This window comes from Heterocephalus glaber, unplaced genomic scaffold (assembly GCF_053883595.1).
Source record: "Heterocephalus glaber isolate CG9 unplaced genomic scaffold, H.glaber_assembly_v1.0 deba00001600, whole genome shotgun sequence".
Taxonomy (NCBI): Eukaryota; Metazoa; Chordata; class Mammalia; order Rodentia; family Bathyergidae; genus Heterocephalus; species Heterocephalus glaber.
The window spans coordinates 23,790,775-23,810,832 of NW_028258372.1; the positions used below are offsets into that span (position 1 = coordinate 23,790,775).

A 20,058-nucleotide genomic window follows, 5' to 3' on the forward strand; every position below is an offset into this window, starting at 1 on the left:
GCTGTTCGACAAGTGATGGCTGGCTCCGTCACACATACACATTCTTCGTCAGTTTTCTAAGCCCAAAACTTGGACTTAAGAATCAGTACATATTATTCAATCAATTTGAGAAGTCATTTGCCATCATTATAATGAACTTCATACAAAAGAGGAAGATGATAATACAGATAGATCAAAGGCAGTAATCAGAGAGCAATTTGTATTTTATTTAAGAATATGTGTATGTTGCTGAGTGTGGTGATGCATGCCTGTAATCTCAGCATTCAGGAGGCTGAGGCAGGAGGATCGCCATGAGTTTGAAGCCAGCCTTGACTACATAATGAGTTCAAGGCTAACCTGAACTACATAGCAAGATCCTGTCTAAAAGAAAAAAAAGAATGTGTGTATGTGTACACTGTTATGTCTAATTTGGGTAGTTCAAACATTTCAAATAAATAATAAAGCAATATTAAAGTTCTCACCTGAAAAATTACAAAGCTTCTTGCTTTCCCCTTTTGACTATGATAAAACTAAAAAGAGAATTTGGTTCAATTCCATCCAACAGGATCATTTGTGTATCTATTGTGAACTGATTAAGGATTTTAAGTAGCAGAAAAAGCATCTTAACCAGCTTCAGCTTCAAAGGAAGAATTTACAATAAAAAGAGCGAGCAAAAAGTTGTGTCTAAAGAGCAGAATAATGAGGACTAGACAGTTACTAGAAATCTCCGCTTGGCTGCCAGATTCTTTTCTCCTTATTCTGAAGGACATTTTCTATTTCCTTAGACTATGAGCAGACATTTATATGAAATAAAACTGTATAAAGAAGCAAACTTATATCTGAACTGTAATTCCAGATTTCTAGGAGAGGGAAACATATTTATCTGGCTTAAGTCAAGTTTTTATTGCTAGTCTTACTGGCTATAGCCCATGTGGCAAGATCACAAATACAACTATAGTTAAAGGTAAAACATCCCTATAGATGGGGTGATGGTCTCTAGAGACAGGGATTGTCAAGAGGTGAGCCTCTAAAACTCTTTCATAGAAAGGAATAAGCATTATGGGAACAAAAGAGATATTTATAATCCCTATCACAATCTCATAAACCTATTTATAGATATGAAGGAGAAAAATGCAATACAATGATTACATACTAAAGTGTTGTTTTGTGGAAACATGATGAAACTTAAAATAGAAGACGTGGGTTCAAATCTTGGTCCTGGCTCCTAATCCTTATGGAGTTTTGATGAGATGGTCACAGATCCTCCATTTGTGGATCCTCCACAAATATGGATCCTCTATTTTATTTGTAAAATGTGGCTTATTATATTGTACTTAAATGCATTTTGTGATAACTAAATGCAGCATCTATCAGATGCATCATACATGGCAATATCTAGGCTAGAACAGTTTGGTTCACTCAGCATGTGTTATTTATGCAAACTTGGCAAACCATTGGACTATATATTAGAAATAGAATTAAGATATAAGTGTCAGTTGACCTTAAGTAAATCAGTCTGTTGGAGGTGGGAGACAAATGGGCAGATAACTTAAATAAAATGTTGTACATTTGTTGACTCTAATTCTAGATGCAATTTGAATTGACCTAGGAAGGTTTTAGGGAGGTGTTAGGACATGAGCAAGAATTTGCCATACCAAAATGGGGTAAAGCCTGGAGTTGAGCTGCCCTAAATCTTCAAGGTTGATGGTTCACATTTTCTCTGTGGCAAGGAAGCTAAGTTGGTAATTTAAAAGACCTTTTCCAAACACTGCTGGTCTTGAACAAAGGGGCAAGGGAAATATCAGTACAGTTTTTAAGGTTTTTATATGGTAAATAAAGCTTGGGTTATTTACCTGTAGGTAATTGAGAACATATTTTCTATGCTTAGGAAAATGAAATAGTTAAGAAAAGAAACATATATTTGATTTATTGGTAGAAGTTCAGAAATTTAATGACACAAGCTAACACTACATACATTTCTAAACTACCTTTGCTAGATTTATCTGGAAAAAAAGAAAATGTCTGAAGAAAGAAATGGGGGGGGGGGAGAGAGAGAGAGAGAGAGAGAGAGAGAGAGAGAGAGAGAGAAAGCGAGAGAGAAATACCAGCATTTGACTATTTTTAAGTTGCTACTTTGATACATTAGTTAAAGCCTGCCAGAATGATTTATCATCTCAGAACAATTTGTTCACTTAGAAATTACAAATGTGTTTTCACCAATAAATCTAAATTTATTTTGTAGTAGTCATTTTTCTTAATGGAGGTTTTTTTTCCAGATGTTGCCTAAGTCTAGTCGTCTGGGCCCTCTTCCAACAAATGAGGAAAGTTTGATTTCATAGGTTGTCACTGTTGATTTTGTCTAACCTTTGGACTAATTGGTTCATCCCAATGTATTTGCCCTGATATATAAGACTTCCAGGACATTGGAGAAATTCATCTATTCTTTTATGGGTAAGTGTCAAAATTAACTTGCTTCGTGAAATTAAATGTATTTTCATTAAAGGTGTTGGAAAAAGGTTTATAAGGGTAGTAGTTGGAAACTTTTGAAAAGGATCATAGTTATTATGCAACTCACTCGTTTGAAGCCTATAAATTTATATTGAAAGGTAAAGGAAAGTTGGAACACTAACTCCATGTTGCTTTGTTAAATTAAATTTTACTGGAGTTGGTAACTTTTTTTCCCAAGACAGGATTTCAACATTACACTGTAAGTACATGTTATACTTTGAATAGAGTTTTAAGATAGATCTTTTTTCTATTTTGGTGGCTTCTAAAGTATTAAAAGGTCAATAATATGATTGAAGTGGCTTGATAACTTGTTCTGTAAAAGATTAAATATAGTGGTCAAATATTTTGTATAGAATTTAAGCTGATTAACTTTGAAAGTCTTGTTTTAGGAATGGAGTAATTTTATTATTAAATTACATTTTGAAAATTGCTGATATATTGTATATAACATACAATATTTAGTGGTGAGATTAAAAAAAAACAAACAGTTTTCTGATGCTTTTATGTTATCTCCAGTGAGGGTGCAGTACCAGAAAACAACCATGGAGTGGAAAATGCTTCCCATTTTCTTCTTGCTGCTACTTTCTGTTTTCTTGATTCAGCAAGCTTCATCTCAAGGTATCTTAAACATCAAAAATTCTTTCATTTAACAACGATTGCTAAGCATTTGGTTAATTTTCATGACAACAACAAAAATAGATTTCTATAAATTTATATTTATTTGATATACAACCTTAATACTTCAGTGCAACCTTAAATTTCATAAAACATATGTGGTATATTTATAAGTGTTTTAAAATTATCATCTTTATCTTCTGTATTGCAAAATCTTTCAAAAAGTTTTGTTTGTTTGTTTGTTTTGTAGTTCTGGGGGTCAAACCCAGGACCTCATACCTTAGGCAAGTACTCTTTCACTGAGGTATATCCCCAGACCTGACCTTTGTATAAAACACTGTAATTTTGCCATTCATCATGCCTATGATTCTCTCAAAAGTTTAAAAAATACAGGTATTTATGTGACTAAACTATATAATATCACAAAACTAACTGAAAAGAATGATATTTGAATAGCATATAATTTTGCCTATATGTTGATAAATAAATTTATCCTTTTTCACCAGATAAATTATTGATAGAAAACTTATTTGGTATCGTCTAAATATTGATTTCATATTTTATTTTATTAATCATAAGTGTTCTTTCTTTCTTACAAGGAGTATTCATCAAATATGGATTTATACAGATATGAATGTCATTTTTTATTATAATATTGAGCTACTCATAGTCCTCCCCAGTGTCAGTCCTGAATAAAGAACTCCTGCTATTCATTTTTAGAGAATGTTAACATATACTCAGTATAATCACACTGGCCAGTGTCTCTAGCATTACATGTAGGTTGTTTAGTGCTGATAATGTCCAGCTTCGGATTTTCCCTTTTTTTCCTTTTATGTCCAAAACCTGAGAATAAAAATCAAGACTCATGGCTGTTACCATGAAGCTACATTTCTAAAGTAGACATTTCTGGTAAAATAACTAAACCACTAAAATTCTCATGAAATCTAAGAGATAATTGCCTGCATAGGCATATTTGCAGAAGTGCTTTGACAAGGAACAATGGAAAAAGAAGCAAATATGGATATTTAGGTAGGCATGATGACTACTTTGGTATTCCCAGATGCTTCGGTGCTCTCATAATGACAATATGAGACTTGCAGCACCAGTGGGTTTCTTGAACCACCTTTTCTACTCTAACACAATCATTTGTTCACTGAAAGTTTTACTTTCTTTTAAAAATGTAAAATTTAAATTATTCATTAAATTTAATAGCAATGAAAATAGCACAGACATCTAATCTATGAAAATTAACTTTTCTCATAAAGATAAGTGATTTCTAATTAGAAATCTGCCTAATATAAAAGAACATTCTTGTGATGCTGTTTTGTCTGCTTCTCTTGCCTTCAGAATTGCTTCTCATTCTTTTTTCATTGTATATAATATATGTATGTATATACATACACTATATATGCATTTTTGTAAGTACTGTGCACATGTATGTATTCAAAAATTTCTGAAAGTGATCCTACTCTATTGTTTATGTGCACATAAAGACTTTAACTTTCCTGGATTCTCTCCTTTTGAGATTTTTTTCAGTGTGTTTCAACATTCCTCTGTGGACTTAGGACATTGCATCTACCAATTTCTATTCCAGAGATGAATTCCATTGTTACATTCCTGTGGACTTTTTTAGGGAAGCATTTAATTTGTCATTTATGACTTTTAGAAATGTTGAAGGGTAATTACACCTTCAATATTGTTTGTTTGTCCAGAAAAGCTCTGTGACATTTATATTCATGCTCAGATGCTATTTAAAGGGTTCTCTATTATCCCTACAAATAAAGGAGAAAAAAACCCCGAGTAAAGTCAATGCTGACATAACTAGCTTGTTTTAAACTCATCATCGGAATGAGAAGAAATGTTATTGGGTGTAAAAAGCTTGGGCTTTGGAATCAGATGGATCAGAGCTCAAATTCTAGATAGGTGGTTTATTTAGGATGATCATATAATTTGCTATCCACATAAGGGTACTTGCAAGAGTAAAACAGATCAGTAAAAATGATTAGTAGGTATACATATATGTTGGAACTGTTAACTAGCTCTGTGTCATTGAACAAGTTATTAAAATTTGTTTCAGCTTTTAAAAAAATCTCTCAAAGGGCTACTAATAGCCTCTGGGAAACATTTTCATAAGCATTAGACACAGTGTATGACTCAGTACTGGCACAACAATGCTCAACGGATGGCAACTAGTAACCACCACAGAAAAGCCTGCCTCAGTATTAGCTGTAGCTGCTGTCTCTCCCCAAGAACATCACTCTTCAGATTAAGCCACTACTCTGCCTGGTTTTCAACAGTGTATTTATCTTCTCAAGGTGATAAAGAATAAAGAGTCATGATCAAGGTCACATTAGAGATCAGCCAACTAGGTCTATCGCCCATCACCATTCTCAGCTTTTCCAGCCAGTAAAATTATTCCTCACCGATCAATCAGTTTTGTCCTCCTTATCAGGTCTCTCCCTTTCTAAGAGTGGTTTGGCCATGTTTACCTTAGTATTGTATAATTTTAGATCTATCAAGCTGTGCAGGGAGATGTGGGGAAGGGTATTCTAGAGATGCCACCTGCAACTGTGACTATAATTGTCAACACTACATGGAGTGCTGTCCTGATTTCAAGAAAGTCTGCACCACAGGTAAGTCCCGAGAGCGGTGCCTCCTCTGTCAAGAAGAGCTGTTCTGTGAGCTTCCTCTGCCACCCGTCGCTGTGCTGCTTTCCCTCTGTTTCACTTCCTTTGCTCCAGTGCCTTTCCCTTCACTTGCATAAATGTTGCAGAGCTCTGTTCCTAAGGATGGTGTCAAAGCTCGTGATTACTGGGGGTGGGGATGCCAAGACTGGAGCTCTGTCACTTTCACAAAATCATTGACTAGCTCTAAGTGAAATTTCTTGTTTTAAATAAAGACTAATATACTGTGACTCAGGAGCCGTTAAGTAAATAGTAATGTGTAATTCTGTACCAACAACCAGATATGTAACTGCTTAGTGATGGGGCTTTTCAATATTTAATCAAAAGGGTGCATGGGCACAGAATAATCTTGTTTATTATTTGACATTTGGGGTATTAACATGTTTCTAAATTACTTGAAAAGGACACCTTTTAAGGATGAAGTACTAGTTTTTAATAATGATGAGTTTCAGTTAAAACTCAACAGAGTTTGATCTTAAATTATGACTGGGATTTAACTTGAACATATTTTGGGCCATTTTGTTTTGACTCAGAAACATTTCATATTCAATTTATGAAAGTTATAATTAAAATTCTACAAAGGTTAGCTTTGCTTTAGAATTTTTGTGTGAAGCTAATTACTATATTACTGCACACTTTACATGTCAGCCTAAGTTATTATTTTAAGTGGGTCTTGGGAAGCCTTGTACTTTTGACTAAAACTTTAAATGAACAGGTTCCTTAATATCATCCACACCAATGGGATTAGGCTAATTTTTTTTTTTTTTGGACCGAGGATTGAACCCAGGGCATTTGCACTGAGCTACATCCTCAGACCTGTATAATTTTTTAATTTTTATTTTGAGACAAGGTCTTGATAATCACTAAATTATCTGAGCTAGGCTCAAACTTGTGATCTTCCCACATCCCAGAATGCTGGGATTATAGGTGTATGCCACTACACCCAGCCTGAAATCTTTCAACTCTATAAGTTTCCCAGTTTGCCATAGTAAAAGTCTTTGTTTCATAAATGTCTCTTGAGCCTGAACAGTGAACCATTTATATCCAGGCAATTCTAGATATAAACATTAATGCAAATCAATGATGTGAGGAGGAAAGAACAGAAGGATTTCATATGAAGAGTATTTCACTATTCAAACATTTTCCAATTTTCTGCAGTCCACAGATGTAAGTGATTCAGGCAGCACTGGGGTGTCTAATGGCACCTTGAAGGCCAAGGAACCTTTGTGTGTCAGCATTTGTGACTTGAGCTATCTCCTTTTGGGGCATCATCCATTTTCACTGGCTGATATGCTCCAAATACCAAATAGAAGACTTAAGAATGCAGCTTGGTGGGAAAGGACTACTAAATATTTGAGTATGGCTTTATAATCAATAACTCATTTGTTTTGCTCTGGGTAGAGCTTTCCTGTAAAGGCCGCTGCTTCGAGTCCTTTGCCCGAGGCAGGGAATGTGACTGCGACACCCAGTGTGAGAAGTATGGCAAGTGCTGTCCAGATTATAGCAGTTTCTGTGCAGAAGGTAAGCATCATGGTGGCAGTCAGTGCTCCTTAGTACAGCCAGATCTGCACACCTACCTTGGGTTGACTGATCATGTCTGACAGGTGGTCCATCTCGGTATTGAATGTACTAATGTGTAAGCTATTCTGTAATAATTTTGTTTCATAAAGATGAACTAAAGAAAAGAAGCTTCTGGCAGCAGGATCCCTTGGCTCCGCCAGGCTCTGGGCACATAAGACAGAGACAAGCACTGAATGTGTACGCTTTTTCCTTCAAATTGGTTTATTTCAGGTTAAACCAAAAATAACCACACCTTAATGATTTCTTGTTTCACCCTAATGGTTCTGACTCCATGAAGTCAACTGTTCTTTGAGCTATGTATGTCTGGATCTGAATATTCGAGTATCTATTTAAGGACAGAACTGACACAGCTTCTCTGAAAAAGTAAATTTATAAATTAGCTTAAGCCACTAAATTTGCATGCAAATGTGCCAAGAATTGAACTGTCAATTACATGTTCCTTTCCGTTCTTACAGTCCCCTCAGCACTATCCAGACACTTGTCTGTTATGATAGGATCAATAAAAAGGATGGCCTCATTTAAAAATCTTCTCTGGTCAAGTCCTAAACAAATATTCTCATTTAAATCCGCCAGACATTCCCCACAAATATTTAAAAAATATATTTAAACAATAGATTCCTTTACCCAAGTATTTGTTCTGTTTTTTAAAAAAAGAATATTTATGAAGGTAAAAGTAAAAATAAGCAGTTTACATAATCTTATCATTTTATTTAAACAAAGCTGTACCTCCTGATTCTTTAGACCAGTGGAGAAACAGAGTAGACAACTACCAGCAGAGTTGAACGATGTTTAACTGTTCAGTGTTTTCACTGGAAAGCATTCCAAAAATAATGGAGACAACACCCTTATAATCAAAGCTCCAGAGTTCAGCATTCCTGCAGCTTTCAGAAGGTTCCATGGTAGAAGATTCATACTCATTATCTTGATAATTGTTTTGGCTGTGAGACAAAGATTACCTAAGAATTTATTTTCGGCAGAGGAGGGGTGAGGAAACAAGATGATTAGAAAGTAAGGAAGTATGGAGAGGACATTTTAAGGACAGTATTTTATTCTACAAAGTGTTGCTATACCCAAGATTTAGGTAAAATTTGGTGTAAACAATTGATGAAGGCAATGTAGTGCAACTTCATTTACAGGGTTCATGGAGATAGTTGGAATACCCACTGAAAATTAAGAAACTACCCACATCTTCAGTGCTTCACTTAAAAAAAACTTGAATCCGGCTGGGGATTTAGCTCAGTGGTTCTGCCGCCTGCCTCGCAAGCGCAAGGTTCTGAGTTCGATCCCTGGTACCAAAAAAAACACCAAAAAAACTTAAAAAACCCCTCAAAACTTGAATCTCACCATGGTGTTGTTTCAGGGTTGCTATAGTTACTGTTGATAGGCATCTATATATCTAAAAATAAAAAAACTTAACATTTCAAGAATTGAAGGTATCACAACTGTCCAAGTGCCTCCTGTTTTACCCCAAAAAGGTAACTAGTACATGTCAGAAATGTTATTCAACTTGGGATACAGTAGTGTACTTGCATTTTTGTTGCTTGGGAGAAGAGGAAGAAGTACAGTGGTCAGGTCATGAGACCACAGCAGTGGAGTTCTGAGGAGCTGTTTGGTGGGAGCGGCAGGGTTTACAACAACTCTTCTCTACCCTGAGTCCCCATTGCCCTGTTTTCTTATCTTTCAAATGCCCTCCTCCTTTCTTCTGGTTCCTAGTGACTAAAAAAGAATGTTCCATGTCTTCATGTCTAGAAATGAAAAGGAACTGATAGATGGGATGCAAATAAAAGGTTAAGAACATACACATCACACTATTACCAGTTGTTTATTGGGAAGAGCAACACTCTGAGGGAAAGCATAATGTGCAGGTGTGAAATTTTCAGAATGATAATCATGTAAACCTTTTATAATAGGATAAATTGGTATCCTTTGATTTGAATACACATTAAATTTGAGAAAATATATATTTTCTTTTCTTGCAGTAGTGAGCTTGAACTGAGGGGCTTGCATATGCCATATAAGCACTTTACCATTGAGTTACATAGCCAGCCCTTTAAAAAATACTGTACATTTATTTACCTATTTATTTTTGCAGTGCTGAGTATTATTTTGAGTTTCTTTGAAACAAAATCTCATTTATGTAGTCCAGGCTGGCCTTGAACTTGCAGCCATTCTCCTGCTTCAGCCTCCCAAGTGCTAGGATGACAGGGTTGTGCACCATGCCCGACCAAGTGCTAAGGATTGAATCTAGGGCTTCACACATGTGAGGCAAGCACTCTACCACTAAGTTGCATCCCCATCCCTTTTTAAATTTTTATTTTGAGACAAGGTCTCACTAAGTTGTTTGGACTAGGCTTGGATTTGCAATCCTTAGGCTCCAGTCTCCTAAGTAGTGGGATTACAGGCATGAATCATGACTCTTACTTTCTATTATTTGAGAAAGGGTCAGAAAAACATATTATATTCTTCTGCTCAAGAGCATGAATATCCTGTCATCCACACTATTAGTTTTTATAATCATGAAAATGTGGCTGAATAAATGAAGCTCATGGAATCAAGTATGTTTTAGATGGCCAAACACCTCAATTTGCAGACAAAAAATGAAGTTCGAAAGGGGTTAGCCTATTTGCTTAAGGTTAAAATAGTAAAAACACTCAGGCCTAGGACAGGAATTTAAGTCTATTGTTTCCTGAGACTTCGTTTCCTGCTGTAACTTACTACAATGTAAGAATCAGTATTTTATAGCAGTGCATCCTTAGAATTGATTTGGACCTGTGTTGAGCTACAGCCTTCTTGTGCTGGCTTTTACAAGCATCTACTTTTCAAACTAGATGCATCTGTGCTTTTCAGTTAGCAATGCTGATGAATATAAACTAAATGTTAACCAAACTGTCTTGCTTGGCCTCAGTGCACAATCCCACATCACCACCTTCAAAGACTGCACCTCCTCCTCCAAGAGCATCTCAAACCATCAAATCAACCACCAAACGTTCACCCAAATCACCAAAAAAGAAGAAGATTAAGAAAGTTGTAGAATCAGAGGAAATAACAGAAGGTAGGAAGATGGCAGATGTAGCTACACATTTCTGAGATGAAATTACCTATAGGTAAACTACCTATATGAGTATTCTCAGAAGGTAATCTTATGGTTCATGAAAGGCTCCTAAGATTTTTGTTTTACAGTACTTAAGTCAAAATTTAAGTTAAAGAACATCCTCAGGTTTTTAGTCTTTATTTACCAAACCCAACATGGATCTAGGTGAAAGAAATCAGAAGGGATGAATCTTACTGTAAAAAAAAACCAAAAACACTCATGATTTTCTTTACAGAGTAATTGGATTCTATGAGAAATTCTGGCAGCTGTGGGAAAGTCAAGAGTGTTATATTGCTAGTGCGTGTGATAAGCTTAAGTGCCTTATTAACTGACAAATTTAAAAGGCATTTGATTATATTACCAATAAAATAAAAGCAGAACACAAGCTATTTGTAGATTAGTTATCATCAATTCTTAATGTATTTGGAATGGTGGTTCTTTTTTCATCACAGTTGGTGTGATCAAACTTTTTATTTGATTTATAGAACATTCTGTTTCTGAAAACCAAGAGTCTTCCTCCTCCTCTTCTTCCTCTTCAACTATTCGGAAAATCAAGTCTTCCAAAAATTCAGCTGCTAATAGAGAATTACAGAAGAAACCCAAAGGTTTGAGCATTGATAAAGATCAAAGACTATATCAATGCCACATTAATAATTTTGAAAAGTAATGCGTGTTGGTAGAATAATTTGAGATCTCAATATTTGAGCATGGTACATAACTTTATAAAACTCACTTTAGAAAGTACCAAATGAACACTTTCTGTAAGAAATCAGTGCCAAGATGTTAAGAAGTCACTGTTGAAAGCAAAGGATAAGAAGATGCTGTATCAGGCTGGCAGGAGTGATTATTGTTTATGGTGTCCTACTGCAGTTCCTGTCTACTGATCATTTTGTTTTCTTCTTCCACTATGTTCCTTGGGTTTTCATTTTTCCTTCCCCAGCTTTATTTCATTTAACAGTTATATGGTGCTTTAAATGTTTTACAAGTATTAATCCATTAAATTCTTATAAGCCTCAATGCAACTACTATGCATATTTTATAAATCCTCTTTATTATATCCCTAATAAATTATGACTGGATTTTTGAAGAATTCTATTTCCTAGATGGTTTGATTTCCTCTGACGTATTCTCTCTAGCTGAATAACCAAATACTGAATCTTTTGTCATTCAAGAATATTATATACAGCAGAAATACATTTGTTTGATAAATGGAATTTATCCTGAAGTGCCCTTTGGGCTTTGTATCTCAAGCACGGGAAAGCTTCAAGGAAAATCTTTAACAGTCTTTTTGCTGCCCTGGCATCCTAATGTCCTATCATCCCTAGATTGGCAAGTTTAGCTGGGCAGAGGAAAGACAGCAGCTGATAGCTCTAAGGTAGTTGGTTGGGGAAACTATAAGATGTTGGAACCAGGTTTTCAGGAAGAAGGGGCTACCCTGAGTGGTGAGGAATAAGGAGGATGGAGAAATTGAGGGGTAAAGAACATTAATATAAAAAGATGAATTAGTGTTATTAATCACACTGGCTATCAAGGAGAGTATTAACTGTACAGGGTTTTACCTGTGCATTATACATTCATCTCTAAAATACCCCCAAAAGATAACCTGAGTATTTACCATTTTACAATAAAATCAATGGACATATTAAAGGTTAGCAATTTCCCCAGACACACACAACTAACCAACGATAAGGATGGAATCTTTATGTTACTACTAAAAGAGAAAACGCTATTAAAAATAACAAGATGTGTTATTTTTTTTTCCTAGTAAAAGATAAGAAGAAAAGAACTCCTAAAAAGGAACCTAACCCAGAACCACCAGTTGTAGATGACACTGGAAGTGGACAGGACAGTGGTGACTCCAAGCCCACCCCAGCTCCTGATGTTGCTACCACCCAACGCAATAAAGTAACCACATCTCCCAAGAGTACAACAGTAAAACCAATAAATCCTAAACCCAGTCTTCCACCTAATTCTGATACAACCAAGGAGACACCTTCATCAGCCAATGAAGAGATAACAGTTGAAACTAAAGAGTCTACTGAAACAAATAAACAGACTTCCACTAGTGCAAAAGAAAAGACAACTTCAGCCGAAGAGACACGGAGTGTCACGGAGAAAACATCTGCTAGAGATTCTGTACCCACATCTGAAGTTCCTGCTAAACCTACATCCAAAGCTGAAACTACAACCAAAGCTTCTGCTGTGACCACCCCCAATAAGCCTACCTCCACAACACTCAAGGAAACAACTCCTACCAGGTCCAAGGGAGCTGGACCTACTACTAAGAAGCCGGTACCCACTACTACCAAGGAACCAGGTCCCACCGCCCCGAAGGAGCCTGCACCAACCAAGGAACCAGTTCCCACCACCCCGAAGGAGCCTGCACCAACCAAGGAACCAGTTCCCACCACCCCGAAGGAGCCTGCACCAACCAAGGAACCAGTTCCCACCACCCCGAAGGAGCCTGCACCAACCACCACCAAGGAACCAGTTCCCACTGCCCTGAAGGAGCCTGCGCCAACCAAGGAACCAGGTCCCACCACCCCGAAGGAGCCTGCACCAACCACCACCAAGGAACCAGTTCCCACTGCCCAGAAGGAGCCTGCACCAACCAAGGAACCAGGTCCCACCACCCCGAAGGAGCCTGTACCAACCAAGGAACCAGGTCCCACCGCCCCGAAGGAGGCTGCACCAACCACCACCAAGGAACCAGGTCCCACTGCCCCAAAGGAGCCTGTACCAACCACCACCAAGGAACCAGGTCCCACCACCCTGAAGGAGCCTGCACCAACCACCACCAAGGAACCAGGTCCCACCACCCTGAAGGAGCCTGCACCAACCACCACCAAGGAACCTGGTCCCACCGCCCTGAAGGAGCCTGCACCAACCAAGGAACCAGTTCCCAGCACCCCAAAGGAGCCTGCACCACCCACCACCAAGGAACCAGGTCCCACCACCCTGAAGGAGCCTGCACCAACCACTACCAAGGAACCAGTTCCCAGCACCCCAAAGGAGCCTGCACCAACCACCACCAAGGAACCAGTTCCCACTGCCCCGAAGGAGCCTGCACCAACCAAGGAACCAGGTCCCACCACCTCGAAGGAGCCTGCACCAACCACCACCAAGGAACCAGGTCCCACTGCCCCGAAGGAGCCTGCACCAACCAAGGAACCAGGTCCCACCACCCCGAAGGAGCCTGCACCAACCACCACCAAGGAACCAGGTCCCACCACCCCAAAGGAGCCTGCGCCAACCACCACCAAGGAACTAGTTCCCACTGCCCCGAAGGAGCCTGCACCAACCACCACCAAGGAACCAGTTCCCACTGCCCCGAAGGAGCCTGCACCAACCAAGGAACCAGGTCCCACCACCTCGAAGGAGCCTGCACCAACCACCACCAAGGAACCAGGTCCCACTGCCCCGAAGGAGCCTGCACCAACCAAGGAACCAGGTCCCACCACCCCGAAGGAGCCTGCACCAACCACCACCAAGGAACCAGGTCCCACCACCCCGAAGGAGCCTGCGCCAACCACCACCAAGGAACTAGTTCCCACTGCCCCGAAGGAGCCTGCACCAACCACCACCAAGGAACCAGGTCCCACCGCTCCGAAGGAGCCTGCACCAACCACCACCAAGGAACCAGGTCCCACCACCCCGAAGGAGCCTGCGCCAACCACCACCAAGGAACTAGTTCCCACTGCCCCGAAGGAGCCTGCACCAACCACCACCAAGGAACCAGGTCCCACCGCTCCGAAGGAGCCTGCACCAACCAAGGAACCAGGTCCCACCGCCCAGAAGAAGCCCGCACCAGCCACCACCAAGGAACCAGGTCCCACCACTCCCAAGGAATCTCCACCCACTACATCCAAAGAGCCACCCCCCACTACGTCTAAGGAGGCAGTCCCCACTACCCCTGAGAAGCCTGCCCCAGCTACTTATATGACATCAGCTCCAACCACCACCATGAAGCCTCCCACTACACCAAACACATCTGTTGAAGCAACTCCTGAGTTTTCTTTAGAACCCACACCAAAAGCTCTTAACGAAAGTCCCAAGGAGCCTGCTATACTGACAACTGAGACTCCTGCAGTGACCAAACCTGAAATGACCACAACAGCTAAAGACAAGACAACAGAAAAAGAAATACATCCTACATCTGAAATTACAACTGATGCACTCAAGATTACAACAGAGACAGCAACTATAGCAGAAAAGTCTGACTCCAAAATAACAAGTACCACCACACAAGTAACATCTACAACTCAAGATACTACACCATTCAAAATTACTTTGAAAGCAACAACTTTTGCACCCAAAGTAACTACTACAACTGAAGAGACTATGAACAAACCTGAAGAAACAACCACTGGACCAAAAGATATACCTACTAATTCTAAAGCAACAACTCCAAAACCTCAGAAGCCAACCAAAGCACCCAAAAAGCCTTCTACCAAAAAGCCAACTAAAGCACCCAAAAAGCCTATTTCTACCAAAAAGCCAAGCATACCTAAAGTGCGAAAACCAAAGACTACACCAACTCCCTCAAAGATGACAACAATGTCTGAAATGAACCCTACCTCTTTGGCAAAATACATAATCCAAACCACCACTAGTCCTAACCAGACTCCACATTCAGAAATAGCTGAAGGAAATCCAAAAAATCCAAATGAAGATGTAGTTGGCACTGAAGGAGAAAAGCTTCACATGATTCCCAGGCCTCATGTGTTAACTCCTATCACTAGTCCAGGCATTGATCACTTAGTGAGACTACCCAATCAAGGGATTAACATCAACTCCATGCTTTCAGGTAGTATCAGTTACTTTCATTTAAAACTTGTTAGTTTCTACTGATCTTAACCAGAATGCTTTTATTTACTTTACTGAGATGTATTATTTAGAACCCCAATTTTACTAATTTGTGAAGTTTTTCAGCTTCCCTCTCAGTAAGCATAGTAAGCTCATTTAACTTTCAGACAACTGAGTAATAATGTAGGGTTAGGAATTTAGCTTATCTGTATGTAAGAAACAACCCAAACAGCAGACTAAAAATATCATTTTAAATATACAAAATGCCTATATTAATATCAAAACTTGGCCCATTCAGATTATAACAATACTTTCCAATAGTATCATCTTTAGGTAAGATAGAATTATGAAATGTATCACTTTTTTATCTCTAAATTATAAATGCTTCAAACTGTGCCCTTCAAGAACTTATGAAGATAAACAGGAAACAATCCTGAGAGGATGTGAAATTTCTCATTCTGTTCCTTAATTTTTTGTGAATTTGTTTTAGATGAGACCAATTTATGCAATGGTAAGCCAGTAGATGGACTGACTACTTTGTACAATGGTACATTAGTTGCATTTCGAGGTGAGTTACATACATATTTCAGTTTCTGCCTATTATTTTGCTCTGGTATTTATCAGAACCCAACTCATGGGAGATAGCTAGCTTGGGTTGAACTTTCTGGAGGGGAACTTGATGAACAAATCTGTCTCATAATGAGAATCTAAAAGTTATTACCAAAATACTGGCAAACAAAATTACACACATTATAATAAAACAAAGATCTTGAACTGATACTACTTAGGTTTTACCCTCAATTGTGATGTGATTAAGGGTGTTAACCTTGGAAAATAATGATGCTATTTTTTTTTTTTTTTGGTACCGAGGACTGAACTTGGGACCTTGTGCTTGCCTGGCAGGCGCCGGAACCACTGAGCTAAATCCCCAGCCCAACCTTGGAAAATAATGAAAATAGCAGTTATTTCATGTTCTTCTTAAAATATATTTAAATATACGAACAGAAATACATGGTAGAGGCTAAAAAGATCTTAGTAATTAAATTATAATTTTTTAATTTTGAAAGATAAAGACATTGAAATCCAGAAAGAAATGATTTTCTGTTAAGTCACACAATGAAAAGGCTCTTTCTAGAGTAGCTAGAAAACTAAAATATTTGGTTATGCTAAATTTCATACTTGGGGAATATCTGTTCAGAAATATTCAAATACTCCCTTCTGCATCTGATTATACTTCTAGTCATATCTTTTTAACATATTCAATCTGTTCTTTATAATAACCATTAAAAGGTTTTCATTTTGGTTTCTTTGGGGATGAGTTTCAGTACTTAGCTTGTAGGCTGACGTATCTCTTTAAATTTTAGGTCATTATTTCTGGATGCTAAATCCATTCAGACCACCATCTCCAGCTCGAAGAATTACCGAAGTCTGGGGTATCCCTTCCCCCATTGATACTGTTTTTACTAGATGCAATTGTGAAGGAAAAACTTTCTTCTTTAAGGTAACAAAAATACTGTTACGAGAAATCAGAAATTGTAAATTACAACGTAACATCACCCCAACTTCCAATTCATAAGTGTCCCCATATTTTCATGAACATTTTATCATCAGAATGACTTATTTTGATATAATGAATGGCCTACTTACTGAAACATTTAACTAAAAGTTAACACTTTCTGCCTATACTTAAGTTTAAGAATGATTTCCGACCCATTTTTTACCAAAGCTGTCCACACCATTTTCTCTCAATTTTCAGGATTCCCAGTACTGGCGTTTCACCAATGATATAAAAGATCCAGGGTATCCTAAATTAATTGCAAAAGGATTTGGAGGACTATCGGGAAAAATAGTGGCAGCTCTTTCAGTAGCTAAATACAAGAACAGACCCGAATCTGTGTATTTTTTCAAGAGAGGTATGTATTACATAATTGATAAAATTACAAAAACTTTTAAAACTTTTTATTTGATATTTTCATTTATTATTGGGTCTACTGTCAAAAGGTATCTTTTATGGCTGGAATCAAGTATTTCAATGAAAACTAAGGGCAGTTAGAAGTATTTAAATCTCTTGACATGAATATCAGTTATCTGAGTTAAAGCATCGATGTAAATCATCATTTACTTTCAGTTAAATACGTAACTATACAATTTGTTGGATTTATTCATTCAACATGTATTTCAGGGATGTGATTGTTTTAATAATACTCTATAAAGTATAGCCATCAATATCTGGACTTACTTTTTTGAAAGACAAAAATATTGATAATTTCCTTCAGTTGTAAAAGGCTTTTCTATCTTTTCTGGGTGGATTAATACAAATTTTCATATTCTATGTGATTTTCTAATACATAACAGGTGGTAATATTCAGCAGTATACTTATAAACAGGAGCCTATCAAAAAGTGCACTGGAAGAAGGCCTGCTATAAATTATTCAGTGTATGGAGAACCAGCACAGGTTCGGAGACGTCGCTTTGAACGGGCGGTAGGACCTTCTCAAACACACACCATCAGAATTCACTATTCTCCTGTCAGAGTTGCTTATCAAGACAAAGGTAACTTTTTAACTGTTAAACATTCCCATACATGAAGTAGATGTAGTATTTTCTTATACAGGATTATTAAATAAAAATACTAACCAAACAGTCATAGTAATTTAAATTTATTAATACAAAACACATCAATTTGCCTTAGTGAATAACCAAAGTTCAAATCTTCTTCTTCCTGGGTAAGGAAAGCAGTTCATTCAAGTTTGTTAATAAACACTATGTATCAAGTATCTCTTACCAAAGGCAATGTATAACAAATCCCAAACCCTCAACATAGTCCTAAAAGGTAGGTACTAGTGCCACATCAGAGGGCAAAAACTGAGCCACAAAAACTAATTCACTGGAGCGACTCAGTGAACAAACTGAGATTAAAATCCAGGTTTGTCGGCTGGGGATTTAGCTCAGTAGTTTTGCCACCTGCCCCACAAGCGCAAGGACCTGAGTTCGATCCCTGGTACCAAAAAAAAAAAAAAAAAAAAAATCCAGGTTTGTCCAGCTCTTTCCAAGATTGTACACTTCCTGATACCTTTCACTATAAATGTCATCAGCAGGTTTCCTCCATAATGAAGTTAAAGTGAGTACAATGTGGAGAGGATTTCCAAATGTGGTTACCTCAGCTATAACACTGCCCAACATTAGAAAACCTGATGGCTATGATTACTATGCCTTTTCTAATGGTAAGTTACTCAGTAAAATCATAATAGCTTCCCAAACAGATCTCACTTGCTAAAGTATGGATACAATTAAAGCAAAATGACAAATATACAATGCCAACTAAAAGTGCTGAGTTCAACTATAACACTTATTTTAATTGCTGTGAGTCTTTTGCTTTAATTTCAAAATGGGAAAGGATTGCAATTCAATTCTATTTTTCACGACATTACGATAAAACATCTAATTACTTGGGTAAAACTGGTATCGAAAACAGTATTTTACCTGTCACCTGAGACATTTGACAAATGCCATTTGCATCTTATATAGCCCATATGATCAGAAAGACATTAAATTACATTATCCAGGATACTTTTCTATTAAAATCCCAGAAATCAAATTTATTCTATTACAATATGAATGACACCAGAATGTATTTTTAAAAATGGATAAAATCTAAGTGAATTATTTTCAGAATTTGGTCATTCTAAAATGCTTATTTCAAAAAAGAGAGAGTGGAATCTAATTTTACTCCAAAGATGTTGAAAGGTGAATCCACCAAGACAATTTTTTTGGTCAGGAAGTTCAAATGAATAAAAACATTTCTGCTATGAAAATAATAAACTCTGTCTTTGAGTATATTAACTCAAATTGTTGGAATTCAAGTGTTCGATTACTTTTAATTTAAAAAATGATTTCTCTTCCATTTAGATCAATACTATAACATCGATGTGCCTAGTAGAACAGCAAGAGCAATTACGACTCGTTCTGGGCAGACACTCTCCAAAGTCTGGTACAACTGTCCTTAGACTGATGAACAAAGAAGAGTCAACTAATTAAAACAAAGAAAAGATGATAAATTTTGACACTGAAATACAATTTATTAATAAAGAATGTTGAAATGAACATATCAATTTAAATACAAAAATGTTTTTCAACTCGACAATCATTACACTAAAACAGATTTGACAATCTTATTCACAACTACTAATAGTTTACAGACCATTTAATTAATATTTCCTCTATTTATCCCTCCTCTTCCTCCCACTGCATGGCTTACACCTGTAAGAGACCAAAAGAATGAATGATTTACAATATGAAATACCTGAAAACAATGGACATAAAATTATTACCTTTCTACATGCTCAATGGAGATCATTACAACAATTGGACTAATATTTTTATGATGTGAAGACAATCTAATAGCAACATTAGAAAACCAGGAAATGGGGCCAGGGATTTAGCTCAGTGGCACCATGCCTGCCTCACAAGCGCAAGGTCCTGAGTTCAATCCCCGATACAGAAAAAGAAAAAAAGAAAACCAGGAAATGTTTAGTACAGCAAAGTCACCAAGCTTCATTCTATTATATAAAAAAGCATTTAACAATAAATGACAATGAACATACAGCTCTATAACATTAGATTTTTCAAATCTTTGGATTTAAGAAAATCAAGAGTATAAGCTTGTACCGATAATATTTTAATTAAAAATATAGACTATAGATATGTCTATAAGAAGCTTCCTGGTTAGTAAATGTTCAATATATATAAAAATCAGTACTTGGTACATTTGAAAAAATAAATTGGAAGCTTTAA

General features: G+C 37.3%; 2 protein-coding genes across 7 annotated transcripts in view; one reads left to right on the plus strand and one right to left on the minus strand.

Annotated features, from left to right (window-relative positions):
* The first annotated feature begins 2,300 nt into the window (after positions 1-2,300).
* Positions 2,301-19,408, plus strand: Prg4 (proteoglycan 4). 4 transcript variants are annotated; one of them, XM_087194451.1, is made up of 13 exons: positions 2,301-2,430; positions 3,004-3,105; positions 5,613-5,735; positions 7,188-7,307; positions 10,273-10,419; positions 10,944-11,063; positions 12,224-15,265; positions 15,755-15,832; positions 16,629-16,765; positions 17,021-17,177; positions 17,620-17,817; positions 18,360-18,488; positions 19,174-19,408. In XM_087194451.1, the coding sequence occupies exons 1-13, from the start codon at positions 2,427-2,429 to the stop codon at positions 19,269-19,271; spliced, it is 4,455 nt and encodes a 1,484-aa protein (XP_087050577.1). In that variant the 5' UTR covers positions 2,301-2,426; the 3' UTR covers positions 19,272-19,408. The 4 variants fall into 4 exon arrangements, with proteins under 4 accessions (XP_087050577.1, XP_087050578.1, XP_087050579.1 ...); XM_087194452.1 differs by having other exon boundaries at positions 18,363-18,488; XM_087194453.1 differs by lacking the exons at positions 10,273-10,419; positions 10,944-11,063.
* Tpr (translocated promoter region, nuclear basket protein) overlaps positions 19,319-20,058 on the minus strand; it is a 56,864-nt gene continuing 56,124 nt past the window's right edge. For all 3 annotated transcript variants that reach the window (XR_015444583.1, XM_004862786.4, XM_004862785.4), the window contains one exon: positions 19,319-19,524. Coding sequence is in view for 2 of the 3 variants with exons in the window: in XM_004862786.4 (XP_004862843.2) it covers positions 19,469-19,524 (56 nt within the window). In the remaining variant the exon portion in view is untranslated. The remainder of the gene's footprint in view (positions 19,525-20,058) is intronic.

What these genes read in the sequence shown, in the direction of transcription:
- Prg4 (XM_087194451.1), top strand. An exon ending in ATTACAGAAGAAACCCAAAG is followed by an intron (nt 11,064 to 12,223) that starts GTTTGAGCATTG and finishes TTTTTTTCCTAG; the next exon opens with TAAAAGATAAGAAGAAAAGA. An exon ending in AGTTGCTTATCAAGACAAAG is followed by an intron (nt 17,818 to 18,359) that starts GTAACTTTTTAA and finishes AAATGTCATCAG; the next exon opens with CAGGTTTCCTCCATAATGAA.